Raw genomic sequence first — 14,825 nt, 5'->3', positions numbered from 1 at the left:
AGAGAAATAACCGCTTTCTTCCAGGTATGACGTGTGGCTGTTCAGTTCTTTCGCACACGACGACAATGATGATGATGAACTTGTCATGTCTTGTGCCCTCTAAGGGGTATAGGCCAAGAATCGGGTGGCAGGGCGGAGCTCAAGAAAATTATTATTTGAAAACGAGAAACGCAAAGTAAAAGAAAGAAATTATTTGTCGTACATTTCGTATCTCGGTTGGTGGACGTGAATCCTCGTTTTCTGCAATACAGTTACTGAGTACAGCAAACAAGCTATGTCAGTATGAGTGAGAGCGTTGCTCAGACGCCATTACTTCACGCAGTCTTCAGATGCCGTCTGAAGCAACATGAAGCCATGCTGTTTCAGATGCATGTTATTTTTGTTGTAAAAGTAAAACTATAGAATTTGGGCTAAAAGCCTCTTGGCATGGTTACGTAAGCGACAATGATGCGAAAGTTCAAATTCCTTTCAGGGCTAAAAAATTACGTTGTTTCCTTTATTTAGGCAAATATTCGCTGCTACTTTCCATCAATCTAACAACGCCACACTAAAATGCTTGTAATAGTAGCCGACGTATCATTGTTGTGACGCCCTGCGTCTACCGACCACCGTGTCCCCACTTATTTCTTTTTCTAACAGGAAATCAAACTAATAAAGTGCCACGATTCCCTTGCGAGGTAACATGACTTCTTCGTATAACAGGATCAAAATCCTATATAAAATCACTCCCCAGGAGCCGCTCAACCTGGTCTCGGTATCTTTAACTAAGCGGGAGTCGTGCAATCCTACGACTAAGATCAAGTGCATCCTAGGATACGGTACGAGAATTGTGTGGGCAGCACCAACTACGTTATTTCTTAACCGAAATGCATTGGAAGTTTGAATCGAGCAAAAGTGATAAATTCGCTTTTGCAATAAGCGAAAGAACTTCGTGGTGTTTGAACGGCATTTCTAAAATCGACGAATCCTGCTCTACATCAGCTCACGACGTATTACGTACTTTCCCAGCATCTCTGTCTTCGGGTTCCAAGGAGCAAGGAACGCTGAAAGCCCGTTTGTCCTGCCTCTGTCTGATGAATCAGTTGCAATACACGACAATGGGACAAAGTGAGGCACAAACACACAAAGAACATTACATGCGTTATTCATTATCAATCAACTTAAACACACCAAGCCATTCCACTCTTTCTCAGGCAAGCCTACATCCTCACTCATACTGTAGGATTTCCTCGTCACCGAGTGCAATATGGAATCTACTAATTCCCGCCACAAGCTCTGTGACAGGCGGCGAGCGTAGCGAACTGGTTGGAGCCGATGAGGCATCGGCGCGACTGGAGCGTCCGCCGGGAGGCGTTGACGCAGCGAGCGCCACCGCGTGCCTCCATGTCGGCAAAATAAGGGTGCCTCAGCTGGCGAGGCGAGCACGTCCCTGCTGGTGGTATCTCGGCGCACTCCGGCTCCGTGCGGAGCACGCAGCGCCGGCGACACTCTCCGGAGCTGCGGAACACGCCCCGGCGGGCCACAGACAAGCAGGTGCCCTGCGGGAACGTCCATGCTACGCACTTCTTTCCGTCGAAGTACCACGGCACGTCCACCAAGTCTTGGCTGCGTGAAATGAAAAAAGGGGGTGGAAGGATGAGGCGTATATAATACCAGTCAGTAGCAGTGCTTTATTTAGGCAGCAAATGTTTGTTACCTTAAATCACGTGTTTTAGTAGTGCAAGCGTTATAACCATATACGTATACATAAATACATGTGCAAGCGTAAGCACATTATGACGGAAAGTTATACTTACATGGTGCATACTGATCTCTCTAAAGAATATCGCTAGAATTCCATTATCTTTCGGTTTTGCCTTGCTCTATTAGCTATACGGACAACATCCAGCTGTCTCGGTATCGACGGTGTAAGCGCGCCCGACCCACGAGTGGCCAAGGTTTTCACAAACGCCACACACGCGCAGTGCAGGCTGCAACAGCGCCGAAGTCAATTGCATGCACTTTCACCATCTGCTCAATCGGCTTTGGAGCGGACCCATGGCAGTGTTCTACCTTCCGCAGCAGGTATGAGCGTGCTGCGCACAAACAATAGTGCTCCCCTGCTGTGTGACGTTGTGCATGTCACACCGTTAACGGACCGTAAACTTGAAGCTTCAAACGCCGGCAGTTTTTCTTCGGTCTCGTCTCGGGCACCAAAGAGACGCGGTTCCTGCAACGGCGCTAGAGACGCTCATCATCACGACAGCTTTCCGAGACGCCTGGGCGCTCTTATGCCCCACTAACACCTGAAAATTTCTAGTCGGCGATGGTCTAGGTCGCGCGACGGCAGAAAAGCCCTCGTCGCACCGATTGGTCCGAGACCGAAAAAAGCATCGCTTGTCGCAAGCTAATCAGAACGCGGGATTACGAGAGAATGGAGTGAATAGGGGCGGAAGCTGCTCTCGGCTTCAAACATCTAGTTATCTATTCTGCAAATGGCGCCGGCATGGTCTGTAACGTCGCTCTTTACAAGTATATTCGTTAGTGTTTTGTGCATTTCTGCCGTGATTCGTGTGAAGTTGCTAGTAGAAGTGTACTGTGTAGCACATGAACGTTCCATGCATTAACATAGCTATGAAATAAGCGCGCGTGCACATTTCGAATGTTGGTACTAGCGGAATAAGGCTCTCACCGTTAGTACGTAGCATTTCTTTTTATTGCGATAGCAATTAAATGGACACTCCAGGCACATTTCTGCCGTCGGTGTTGCCGTCGGAGCTGCCGTCGCCCCGAGGTTATTGTATGCTGTATGTGCGAGTGAAGGCGTACGAGGGTGCGCCGGCGATCGCGCGCGGCTAAATCTCGCGCACGCAAGGGAGGGAAGCGCGCCGTATTCCAGTCGCGTGCAATGCTCCGGAGGTCGGGTAGGGAGGGGAGGTCGAGGGTGGGAAGTAGAGCACTGCAAGGGCTCGGGCTTACCCGAAAGCCCGGGCCCGGCCCGGCCCACGGGCCGGGCCGGGCCGGGTAGAGCAGGTTTTTCACGGGCTCGGGCCGGGCTCGGGCACGGCTTGTGCTTTTTGACCCGGGCCCAGGCCGGGCTCGGGTTTTTTGACGCGGGCCCGGGCCGGGCTCGGGCTTTCTGCGAGTTATTCTCGGGCTTTTCAACTCTGAAAAACATGTATTTTTCGGTCTCGGGCCGGGTTCGGGCCGGTTTCGAGCCGGGTTCGGGCCGGGCTCGGGCTTAAGGTAAAGGGGTGGCGGGCCGGGCGGGTAACGTAGATTATTTCCGGGCCCGGGCCGGGCCCGGGTCTCGCCATAAAGGTTTTGATCGGGCTCGGGCGGGCCGCCTAATGTAAAAACGGCCCGGGCCGCAAAAATCGGCCCGTGCAGTGCTCTAGTGGGAGGGGCGTTCTAATCCAGGCCCGCCGGGGCCGCAAGGCATCGGGAAGGTCGGGAAGGAGGGCGGATGCGTGTTCTACGCCGCGCGCGCCCGCCCGAGCTGCTGTATCTTGAAAGCCTCTGCGGAGGGGACAGAGTCTTTAGTTTTTTTCGTCAAATATATTAGTGTACCCGAGCGTTCTTGTTTTCTCCCCATATCATAGTGCGCGCATCGCTGCCTTTAGCCGAAACCGTCCTCGTTCTGAGCAGCATGATGCCTAAGCCACTAAACCACCACGACGGGACAGGTCTGTATCGCGCTGCTGCTCACTTGTAAAAGAAGTCAAGTAAAATTAGGGGGATCCCACGCATTGCGGGAATCATAGGACGTGAAGCTTCTCGGCGACTTCAATCACACTCTCGATCCCGAGAAGCTATTCGTCTCGAGACGCAGGTAAAATTGTAAGCAGGAGTGCTTCTATACAAAGGAGTACCAAGCGTTACGATTATCTTTACAGTGCCTACACAACTTGGAAACGGCAACCAATAGCAGCTAACGCTTGAGGTTAATGTCGTATATAGGATCACAAAGAACCGTAGTAACACCATTCGTCACGACCAAAGCAACCATACTACCCGAGCCCTCCCTCTACGAACATTTCTACTCAAAGGTTATATATGGCGTTCTTCGCGCTATCCCTCGAATCACCTCAAGTATACTAGAGCATAGAGATACAACAAACTCTAGAGGCAAAACGCACCAAAAGCGCCCATGCAATAAAATCGGTAAACGCAAGGGTGCCGCCATGTTACTACGCTGGGCAGGCCCAAATAGTGCAGACGATCAGATACGATTCACACGAGACACGCAGTCAGCGCAATCCCGAGCCTCTCTCGGTATGGAGACGCCATCAAGTTCAGGCGCCTTCAAACGCACTCTTTCGCGCACTCTAAATTTTGCATACAAATTTTTTAAATAGCCATCGGATGTTTTTCAATAACATACGGAATAAAATTTACACATTTTCCATACGTAAGTGCAAAGGCTTGTTGTTATTGCATCATATATTGGTTATGTTTAGCGTTACAAAAAGAAAGGTAGCAACATGACGGCATCATTAGTTTCCCACTTTCTTCCCCGACCTTTTCCTCTAGAGCCAGTACATTACCTCTATGTACGAGAGATCTCCCTAGTATATGTCTACTCGCCAAGGCACTGACGCCAAATCCGAAGAGGCATGACAGCTAGGTACAGATTCTACACATGAGAGGCTGCGATGCGATAACGTCATAAGGTTAGACCCACCCAGGGCTTTGACTGCATTGCCTGCACAATAGGGACCCTATTAGAAATTACACTGGGCATCCTAGATTTGTCCTCTAGGACTGCCCAGGACTACCCGAGACGCTGCTTACACAAAGCTCATTGGCTAAAAGCATCGTCGCGGTTAGTCCGGGATTGTCAGCGACGCATAATCGAAGATGCATAATAAAAACTTCGCGCGGACACCAGGGTTTCGGAATGGGCACCACCATTCCATTCCAATTCCATTCCCGGGAATTAGAACAAGCCGCAATTCCATTGCTTTCAATTCCTAGGAATGAAAAAAATGCCCATTCCAACTCCGGGAATCGCCAGGCAATTAAATTCCATTCCTGTAATTCCTCAGCGTAGGAAATACATATTGATAGTTTTATCGAGTAACCGATGAACACACCATAAAGCTGATGTCATGAGACACATTAAGAACTGCAAGAATACGCAAAACACGTTACTAAGGTCGAGGGAAAGTAGCTTGGTGACATACCTGGTACACTACAACCACCCTACTAATTCCCATAGGGACAATTCTCCTGCTATCTATAGTATTTGCATGGTCAGCATATTTTAACGGCTTGTGATGTTTTAATATGGTTTAAGCTTAAATGTGTTCATGCTAAAATGATGACATAGCGTATTTTTATGCTGAGAAAAGTAGTGCTCATGGAGAAATTATGGCGTCGTCAAGATCAGTCTTTCGATCAACAGGCACACAGCTGCACCCAGAGATAAAGGGAGATGTCATCTTCGGCTGGCTTGCCAGCCCTTTCTCTTGTTGCGTGTACTTGCGTGTACTTTTATCTTGTTGCGTGTACTTTCTCTTGAATCGTTCGTGCTGTCCTTTTAGGTGTCAAATAAAATTATATGAAACTCCGACTACAGCATGTATAGTTTCGGAGCAAAGCTTGCAGCGTGTAGCTTGTTTGTTTTCTTCACGGGTAGTTTCAAAAAAGTATTTCGAATGTGCCATGTTGGCGGACTTACTGCGTGCGTGAGCCACTGGGCGCATGAGCCAGTGTGGCAGTGCGTTATGGAAGCGTTTTTTATTTGCAATAGAAGGCTGGAATGGAGGGTGGCGGTGGTGGCACAGAAAGCCGAAGCGGATGCTTCGAAGCATTGTCTAGCATTCAAAGTATGAGCGAACTACTAAATTAACCATTTGGCTTCTCTAGCCGCCAACAGGCGCCAGCGCAACGGCGGTGCCACCCAGACCACCCCTCCCCCTGCCCCCACCCTAGAACCGAGTGAATTTGGGTTTTGTACGACGCGAATTGTCGCGTCGGGGCTCGGGGAGGCACCGCCGTGGCCGCAGTTTCGTGGGCTCTCCTGCTTCGGCTTGTTTGCCGAACCAATGCTTTCAAAAGTTTATTCTCTCCATCTCTGTATGGAGGAAGAGGGCGCGCAGTTCATCGTGTACGACTGTGTGCACTGGCCTGCAGACCTTTGTCGACAGAGTTTCGGGCAAAGGCGTGTGTTGTCTAGACAGGGGGGACAGTATTGCAAAAGGGTTGGCGGGGGGGGGGGGGGGGAGGAGGAGAACGAGGTGAGATGGCACGTAAGGTGGTATGCGAAAGCTTGCAGAGAACACAAGCTTCGCGCCAGCGTCCATGCGCATCACAACTTAGAGAAGCGCTTTTTCGAATATGCGTCCGAGTCGCCGATGGCGACAGAAGCACAAAAGAAAGAAGTGAAGGGGAGGGGGAGACAGCAGGCGCCCTGGGCGAAGGCGCCGCCGAGCTAAAAAAAATCACAAGGCGTAAGGGGGTGGGGGGGAGGGGGGGGGGGAGTATGCCGCCGCCGCAGTTCCGCACAACGGCTACCAACGGCATAGAGCCGCGGTTACGTGAGGAATCGAGACAAAGTTCGGGGTTCGGGGCCACTCAAAGGACAAAATTGTGGTAGGCGCGTTGCTTCTAAATGTACCGTACTTGTCATCAGCCGTGCCATTTTATAAATATTGCTTCACAGTTAAATTCGAGGCTCTGACTTACTAATGTGTGAACGTGGGCTAGTTGGTTCTTCGGCATATTTTGACAAATAACAGCGCGTAGACGAAAAAGCGCCCTATTTTCGGAAAACACGTAATTCCATGCCCATTCCATTCCGGGCAAGAGGCGCTTAATTTCATTCCCTTTCGCGAAAATTTGAATGATTCCGGAGTCATTCCAATACAGGAGTGGCAACTCCGCAACACTGGAGGACACACACTGTGCTCTGATGCCACATTTGATTTACAGACTCCAGGATCGGCCAAGTTTAATCGGCGAGACAGCCAACGATGGTAGGCCAAAGCCCGTACAACAAGCAAGGAGAGCTTCGCTTTAGAAGGTTGTCGGGCACGCGCACAAAGAAGACGTGGTACGCGCAATGAACCACCACTCACCGGGCGCAGGGAAAGAACAGCGTGCTTTCGTAGCAGCGGTCCGATGCGCGGTGGCCGTTGACGCAGCTGGTGAGGCAGCTCTCAAAGCTGGAAAACCGGTTGGAGCCGCGGTTACACACGTGCACCGTGTCCGCGGCCGCCGGGACGCAGGCTCGCCGGTCGGCGCTGTAGAAGAACTCCGACCTCGGCCGCACGCAGTGCGTGTACACGTGCCGGCTGCACGACTCGTCAGTGGCGGCCTGCGATGCACGACCGTTGCGTGTAAGTAATCCATGCCCACCAAGTATCATCGTCTCACACAGCTCTAGACTGTAAGACTGGAAGTCCCCGGCGTGCTTGTAGCACAACACAGTTTTATTTTAATCTTTCTAGAAATAAAACTTTAGCCTCAGGAATCTGCACGCACTGGACTCATATTCGCCCGATAACTCAAGTCGGGAATGATAAATTAATTTTCCTACTACAAGGTTGCGCACCCATAGCGAGCGCCGCGTCGTTATTTTTGTGATCAGCTCTTCGTTTTTTGCTCTCCTACAATGTCTGATCAAGCCGGGAAATCGTTTTGATTTTCATTTCACATACGGCGCTATTGCACTAGCTCGTGATTCGACAGGATAACTAGTGTTAATTATGCTTGATGATGGAGAGCACACTAATAGCCAAATTCTGAACTGCATCATTGGTCGGATTCTACACTCGATGGTGGTGGGCGATGGCGGTGGACGATGATGGTATGCTAAACTGTTGAAGCCTCAGTATGCCTATCGCAATAATGTATCACGTCACACGCAATGTTGAAACATTCTAATATCTATTTTGTTTTCAAGCTGCAACTTTTTAAAACATTCTATGTGCTTTGAAGACATGGTTCAGTTAACGTTATGGAAGCCCAATGCACAAGCAATGAGCCCCTTGCAATTTCTAGCTGCTGCAATTTTTAGTACTTTTTTTTCGGGAGGAAGCGTTCGTTGTTTGAGCGATTTCCACACACACACATACACACATTCCCTCACGTAAATATTCATCATCCTGATGCTAGAACACGATTAGGTGAGGTCACGATAAACAAGTGGCGATGAAAAAAAAAATGTTGCAGTATCACCTGAAAGGCGAAGCATCAGTTGCGATAGCAAATTAGTAGAGAGCTATACGGAGTAGCGATAGTACTTTTATCGGCTGCATAAACTTGGACACATTCGCTTACTAACTGAATTAACAAGCGTGGTGTCAGCGTGCACAAGCAAACATGATTAGATCAAACTCGATGACCGCAGACAACCACGGTCAAAACGCTGGCGTGAGCAATTGCGAACGCCGCAGCGAGTGAAGGTTCGTGAGGTCTATCGCTTCAACGGAACCTGAGCGGTGAAAGCACAGCGCATACAAAGGTCACAGCCGTGTGGAGGTCGCTTTCAAGATACTGTGCGCGTGACAGCCCGCACCGACGCAAAGTACAAGTGCGCAGTTATTGGCAGAGTAGAAGCTGCCCCCCCCCCCCTCCCTGCCGCGCTGTTTTCCTGCTTTCCTCCTTTCGCGTGGGAGATTTAGTCGCTAGTTCACCTTGCGCCCGGTTGCAAGCTAGGCATTCGGTGCCGCAGCACAGCGTCGCACCCCCCCCCCCCTCCACCCCATACCGCCCCCCCCCCGGCTTTATCGCTACGGAAGAAGTGGCGTTTGCTCTCCGCCGTGCGTTCGCTCTCCGTGAAAGCGCGCGTCCCCCGCGCGCTTTCACTCGCACGTATATACGGTGCGCGACGACGACGACGACTCACGGCGGCGACGGCGATGGTGACGCCGACGGCAGAAATCCGCTTGAAGTGTCATATGATTGCTAACGCAATAAAAACATTCACGCAGGAACTCCTATTGGAGTTTCCTAGGTATGCGTAATCATTGTTGCACTTGCTCATCTCCACGCAGCCCAGTGTCATTATCAGTGTTATGAAACTTTATCCGGTCAGTATAAACGACAGCGCTGCGGCGATGCGAACGGGTGCGGCGCAAGGCACGCTGATGATGTTGCGATCAATATAAGCCGTTATCACTCCTTAGCGCGTTATCCATTCGCGTCGAGCCATTATGAACCGTGACAAAGGCCGCGCGGAGCATATCTGGAAAGCGATCCGCGATACCGACAGAGTGTCGACTGCTCATATCTTGGCGCGCTGTGTTCTCGTCGCTTACTTAGCGTTGAAGAGAGACGCGCAGGCCCTTAACTTGAAAGCGATCTCCGACACTGTCAGAGTGCCGCGTTTGCGCTCCATGAGCCCTATGTTCCTGCCGCTTCATTCGTGTTGAAGCGACAGTCAGCACGAAGATAATGTCGCTCGGTGCTTATCTTGAATGCGATTATCTTACGTGACATACGGACGGACGGTTGGACGGACGGACTGACGGATGGTTTTCTCGTTGGATAGGCACGCATTTAATATTAAGGTGCAGAAAGAATCACATAAGTACAGTCAACATGACACTGACAGAAGGGTAAGCCATCGGGAGTAAGACGGCTTCATCAGAATTACGTGCACGATTTCAAGCACAGTCTTAAGGCGGGAGCGCCGTCAAGAGTCTACTGGGCTCACTGTGTAGTTGACACCGTTTAGGCGTTGCAAAACTACGTACGGGGACAAACTAGTGGCGTAGGAGTCTTTCGGAGTTGGTTCGTTGACGCATGGGGCTCCATACCTAGACATGATCGCCAGGACTGTACACGACCTCTCGGTGGCAAAGGTAAGGGGGAGCACCATAGCTTTGCTTACGCTGAATACGCCGTCGCACAAGCTGGCGAGCTTCCTCTGTCCGTTCAGAGAAGGAGTCCGCATCCGGGGAGCAGTTATTCATGTGCCAGCCAATAGCACTGCATCCAGCGTGGCGGTAACTTCGCGTCCGTACAGTGACCGAAAAGGGATGAATCATGTGGCTTCCCGAAACGCAGTATCATAAGCGAATGTTATGTGTGGAAGCACAACATCCCAGTTCTTGGGGTCATCGCGACGTACATAGAGACCATGTCAGTAATTGTCTTGTTCAACCCTTTAACTGGTAGTTCAACAATATATATTGTTGACCTAACAAAAGCATCTGGAAAAAATAGAAATATCCAAACATTGGTATGCGCCTTTCAATATATATTCATTAATGTACCTCCTCAACAGTAGTATTCACTAAAATTTCGAGCATGAGCAGCAGCAGATGTATTGGTCCCAAATCCTGAATGCTTCGTCAATATCTTCTTAGTGCACATTTGGGCTACATTCTCGCCAATGCGTAATATTTTTCCTTTTTTTAACCAAGCTCTTATTTCTTAACTTCATAAACGTGCATCTCAAGAACACATATTGACCTTGCCAAAGCAAGTGCCAGATACAAGTTTTAGACCGTACATTTACCTTTCACCACCTGGTCAAGAATAATCTTTACCTACTGTATCTTGCTTATTTTTAAGCGAAACCGTCTTATATTTCAATTGGTACGTATTTGAGCAAATTGAAGAACTATAGCAATAAAACTACTGTAGGTCAAGTCTTTCTTATCTTGCCCGTTGAAGGGTTAAGCACTTGGCTAAGCTTATTTTTTATGGGGGGGGGGGGGGATGCTGCGCAGTAGCTTCTCGGTGTGCAGTGCCACTTAGTCTCATGATTTCATGCACCATCTGTGCTGTAAAGGCTGCGTCGAGATCCTTGACTATGGCTGTCGCATCATGGCGGAGAACGATGTGGTGCCTCGCTGAACTATCCTTCGTGTCGCATTACCGGGTGAGATTGTCGGCGGCTACAATCTCAACCGCGCTGGAAGGAAAGAACAAGCCGAGGAAGCCCTCGTGTCCCGGAGCTAGAGGCCAAACGAGAACGTCCCTATGTTTGTCGAACAAATGCTTTGGCTTACACATCCCTCCATATCCGCGGAGAAGTTGCGGTTCTTGATGCAAGGAGTCCTTCGTGAGGAAACAACAATCAACGTGATTCACATCGTCTTCTCTAACCAACCAGTCCGAAAATGAGCGTCTCCTATAATGATAGTGATTATGGATTACACATGTCCTACGTAATTCCAAAAAGAAATGCTGCAGCGAAGAAAAAATAACCATATATCGAATAGTCGCTATATATGCCTAAATACAAATAGTTTCTGAATGCTTTTCGCATACTTGAAATCGCCAGCGATGCGCGATCAAGTATAAAATTTCAGCAAATATAAGCAATAAATTTATCCCTGCGGCAATAGTAGACATAAAACACCTGAAGTTTCCTAGTAACGCACACTACGCATCTCAGGAAGCCAGGCCTTTCCGGCTAAACCACTAGCATTCGCATTCATCAATGAGTCCAGACTATACGAATAAACTCCTTAGTTGATCGTAATGCTCCATTTATAATTTCAATTAACAACGCTTCATATTGTGCAATGTGATGACAAAAACTTGCTAACGTTGTGAAAATACTAGGACGTGAAGATGGTTTTCAATTATTGATAAGAACGGGCCTTTCATTATTCGAACCCTATTCGAAAAGCATTCGATATTCTATTCCATTCGTATTGGTCACAAAAAAGTACTATTCGCAGTCCCCTAATTGGGAAAACGGCTGTTCATTATTCGAAAACTATTCGAAAAGTATCCGTTATTTCATGGGTGAGTCTATTCTCCCGGCAGTATTTCTCCCGACGCTCACCTCCTATTGGCGCTCGGAAGTCACATGACAAACTGCCGGGGGAAAAACGGCCTGCAGGTTCGCCCTAACCTAACATCACATAACCTAATTTCACCTAATCTAACCTAACATAACATAACCTAACATAACATACCCTAACCTTCCAAGAGCCAATAGGAGGTGAGTGCCGGCAGAAATTCGTTGCAGCAGTTCTCCCGGCTGCCGGGAGAATAGCCACTGCCTTATTTCATTCCATTCGCTTCTGACACTATTCGATTCGTATTTGATTAGGTCTCAGAAATCACTATTCGTACACCCATAACAAGAATCATCGTACAGAGAGAACCAACTTACGCGCCTCGGATGTGCGTCGTCTTCGCCCCGAGTGGTGGTCATCGCGGTGGTAGGTGTCTTCGTCTCGGGGCTCGTCTTCGCACTCGTCAGCGGTGGTCGAGCTGAGCCTCCGTTCGCTGCTCTGCCAGCGACTCGGACCTGCGCGCGTCTGCGTAGCGTCGTTTTCCCGTTGCCGCGTTCGTCGATGTCCGGATGCCCGATCCTCCGCGGAATGAGGCGCTCGCCGACTGCGTTCGGTGCCACTTCCAGCCGCCGCTCCCTGGCATCCTCCTCGATGTCCGGGCTGATGTCGAACGGCGACAGCGAGCTGTGGACGACGAGAAGACCGATGCACACGAGGAGCCCCGCGAATGCGACGCCGAGGACGAAGCTCGGGCATCCCGCACTTCTGGGCTCCGAGGACTCCGTCGCAGCTTCGGGCTCCAGCGACTGCTCGTAAACGGGCTCGGCGCTGCCTTCGTAGTAGTAACCGGGATAGCTGCGATGCGGTGCAACAGCTGCTTCCGGCCAGGGGCCCTCAGCCAGGAAGCGCGAGTCGTGTGGCCGTCCGGCCCACGTCAGTGGAGGCCTCCATCCGCTGTGGAGAGGCTGGGTCGGCGGAGAGACGGCGGCATAACGCTCTGCTTTGCGGAGCCACTCGGCGTCCTCACGAAAGGGCTGCATTCTTGTCAAATAAAAATGAGATCTAGCCAGGGGCGGTTGTGAGCAGCGCGAGGCATGGGGGCGCGCGATGATGGCACTTCTTCGTTCTCGCTGCTCTACGCCGCGCGGCTCAAGTAGAAAAGATGCTTGATGTTGACGTCATTCAGTGATCGAAGAGTCAAGGTCGCCGCCAGTCCAGTCCAGTTAGCAAAAAAAGTAAACAAAAGGTGGCAGCATTTGTTTCTGCGTTGACTACCGCAAACTCAACCAGATAATCAAGAATGATGTTTACCCGCTACCTAGTATACGACGATTCTTTCGATAGACTGTTTCACGCACGTGACTTCTGGTCGATGTATTTGAGGAGCGGATATTGGAAGAACAGAAGTCAACGAGAGAGACCGAGAGTAAAGTGTGTTCGTGACTCCCGAGCGCCTTTATTAATTTGAAGTTCTTCCCTTCGGTGTGTGCGACGCACCAGCTACATTTCAGTGCCTAATACACACAGTTCTTCCTATAGGCCTCAAGTGCAAATGTGCTTAGGGTACTTGGACGATATCATTGTATATTCTAAAACATTTGAAGAATGTTGCCAGAAACAGTTGAGCAATGTAAGCCACAAAAATGTGATTTCGGTATCGAAGAACTTTTCTATCTAGGCCACGTAGTCAGCAAGGAAGGTGTGCGTCCTGACCCTGTCGAACTAGCCACTGTCTAAAATTTTTTCCAAGGCTGGAGGGAACTTTAGAATTATCTTTAGCCGGAGGAGTTCGTGAACTAGCTTTTAACCAAGCAAATACTTTCGTTTTCTAGAATCTTTTTGTGCAAATTTTATTTTGAGAGATTTTACATTTTTTTGCCATGTGGAGTACTTTAGAGTTATTTCCACCCTTGAGGTTCTTGAAGTAGCTCCGCACCATTAGTGGGTACGTGTCATTATTGATGACTGTCATCACTATCATCATAATAAGACGTGCCGTCGCTGGCAGCGGTAACAAGCCATTTTTGTATTCTTAACCAGCTCCTGAGCTCTCGGTCCATCCCCCGGACAAGGTGGCGACATCACGCCGAGCTGCAGCCCCTGAACGACCAAGCAACCGCATTTCCTTCCTGAGAGATCAAGCTTCCTCGCGACATCAGCACCGAGACTGAATGCGGCTTCTCCGGAGAATGCAGCTATGGCCTCTTTCTCCTGCAGGCGACCTTTCTGCCAATCCTCACGGCTTGTATTCCTACCGAGCACTGGAGACTGTCTTGCTGGTTTCCACGGAGGTGTAAAACGACCGTCGGACAAGCCAGGAACCAGTTTGGACGCCGGCCCATGGCCACGGGTTTGTTCTACCCTTAGCCTCCATAAAAAAGTGGAAGAAAAAGACTGAGGAAAAGGAAGCGGCCTCGCCCAAGAACAAACCGTCCAAGAAACAGCAGGCTTCTGCCGCCGATTGATCTGCACATTCGCAAGAGGCTCCCGCTGACATGCTCACGCAAAGAAGGGCATCTAAGAACCAGCGTTCCCCTAAATCGAACGCCAGGACAGCGAATGCAAAACCGACTGTCATATTCGCCACGATGGCTCCTGCAAAGAAGATGAAAGCGTCAGGCCCACCTCCCACCAAACTCAACGTGAATGTCCAGTCTGCCATGCAAAGAAGTAATGACAATCACTTAATGAACAATGAACTACGTAATGACAATGAACTGGAAGAAGCCATCGAAAGCTCCTCCTTCGAGTACGGGCCATCTTCTCTGCTGCCACTGCTCTGAAGCATCGACACCTCTCGTTGAGTTTCCTTTGGCAGCACCAGTCGTCATGCCCGAGCGGTGAAGGAGCCCTGGAAGATCCAGGCAACCAGTCCGCCGCGGTCGGGGCGGGAGCAAGCGCAAAGGTGCCGCTTTGGAAAGTAAACCCCCTCTTCGGTTAACTTCCGAAAAAGGAACACAGGCCGAATGAAGCACGTCGCCGCTAGAAGAGCAGATCCTCTGCAGCGAGTACGACCACCAAGTCTGTCGGAAAAGGGAGCCACTACGTCCGTAGCCCTCCTTCGTCAAGCTGCAGAGGAAGACGTTTATCAATGAGAGGAAGTCTGTGAACAGCTCCGCGTGAAGATCTCAACAAGCC

General features: G+C 50.0%; 1 protein-coding gene across 1 annotated transcript; it reads right to left on the bottom strand.

The window, feature by feature from the left end:
* Positions 1 to 886: 886 nt before the first annotated feature.
* On the bottom strand, positions 887 to 12,743 carry LOC119464054 (uncharacterized). Its single transcript, XM_049656132.1, has 2 exons — positions 12,065 to 12,743; positions 887 to 1,605 (listed from the first exon to the last, which is right to left on the bottom strand). The coding sequence occupies exons 1-2, from the start codon at positions 12,725 to 12,727 to the stop codon at positions 1,156 to 1,158; spliced, it is 1,113 nt and encodes a 370-aa protein (XP_049512089.1). The 5' UTR covers positions 12,728 to 12,743; the 3' UTR covers positions 887 to 1,155.
* Between the last annotated feature and the right edge of the window lie 2,082 nt (positions 12,744 to 14,825).

The sequence above is a fragment of the Dermacentor silvarum genome, chromosome 9 (genome assembly GCF_013339745.2).
Source record: "Dermacentor silvarum isolate Dsil-2018 chromosome 9, BIME_Dsil_1.4, whole genome shotgun sequence".
In the NCBI taxonomy this organism is placed as follows: Eukaryota; Metazoa; Arthropoda; class Arachnida; order Ixodida; family Ixodidae; genus Dermacentor; species Dermacentor silvarum.
The sequence above is the reverse complement of the archived record's forward strand: the minus strand, read 5'-3'. Positions and strand labels throughout refer to the sequence as shown.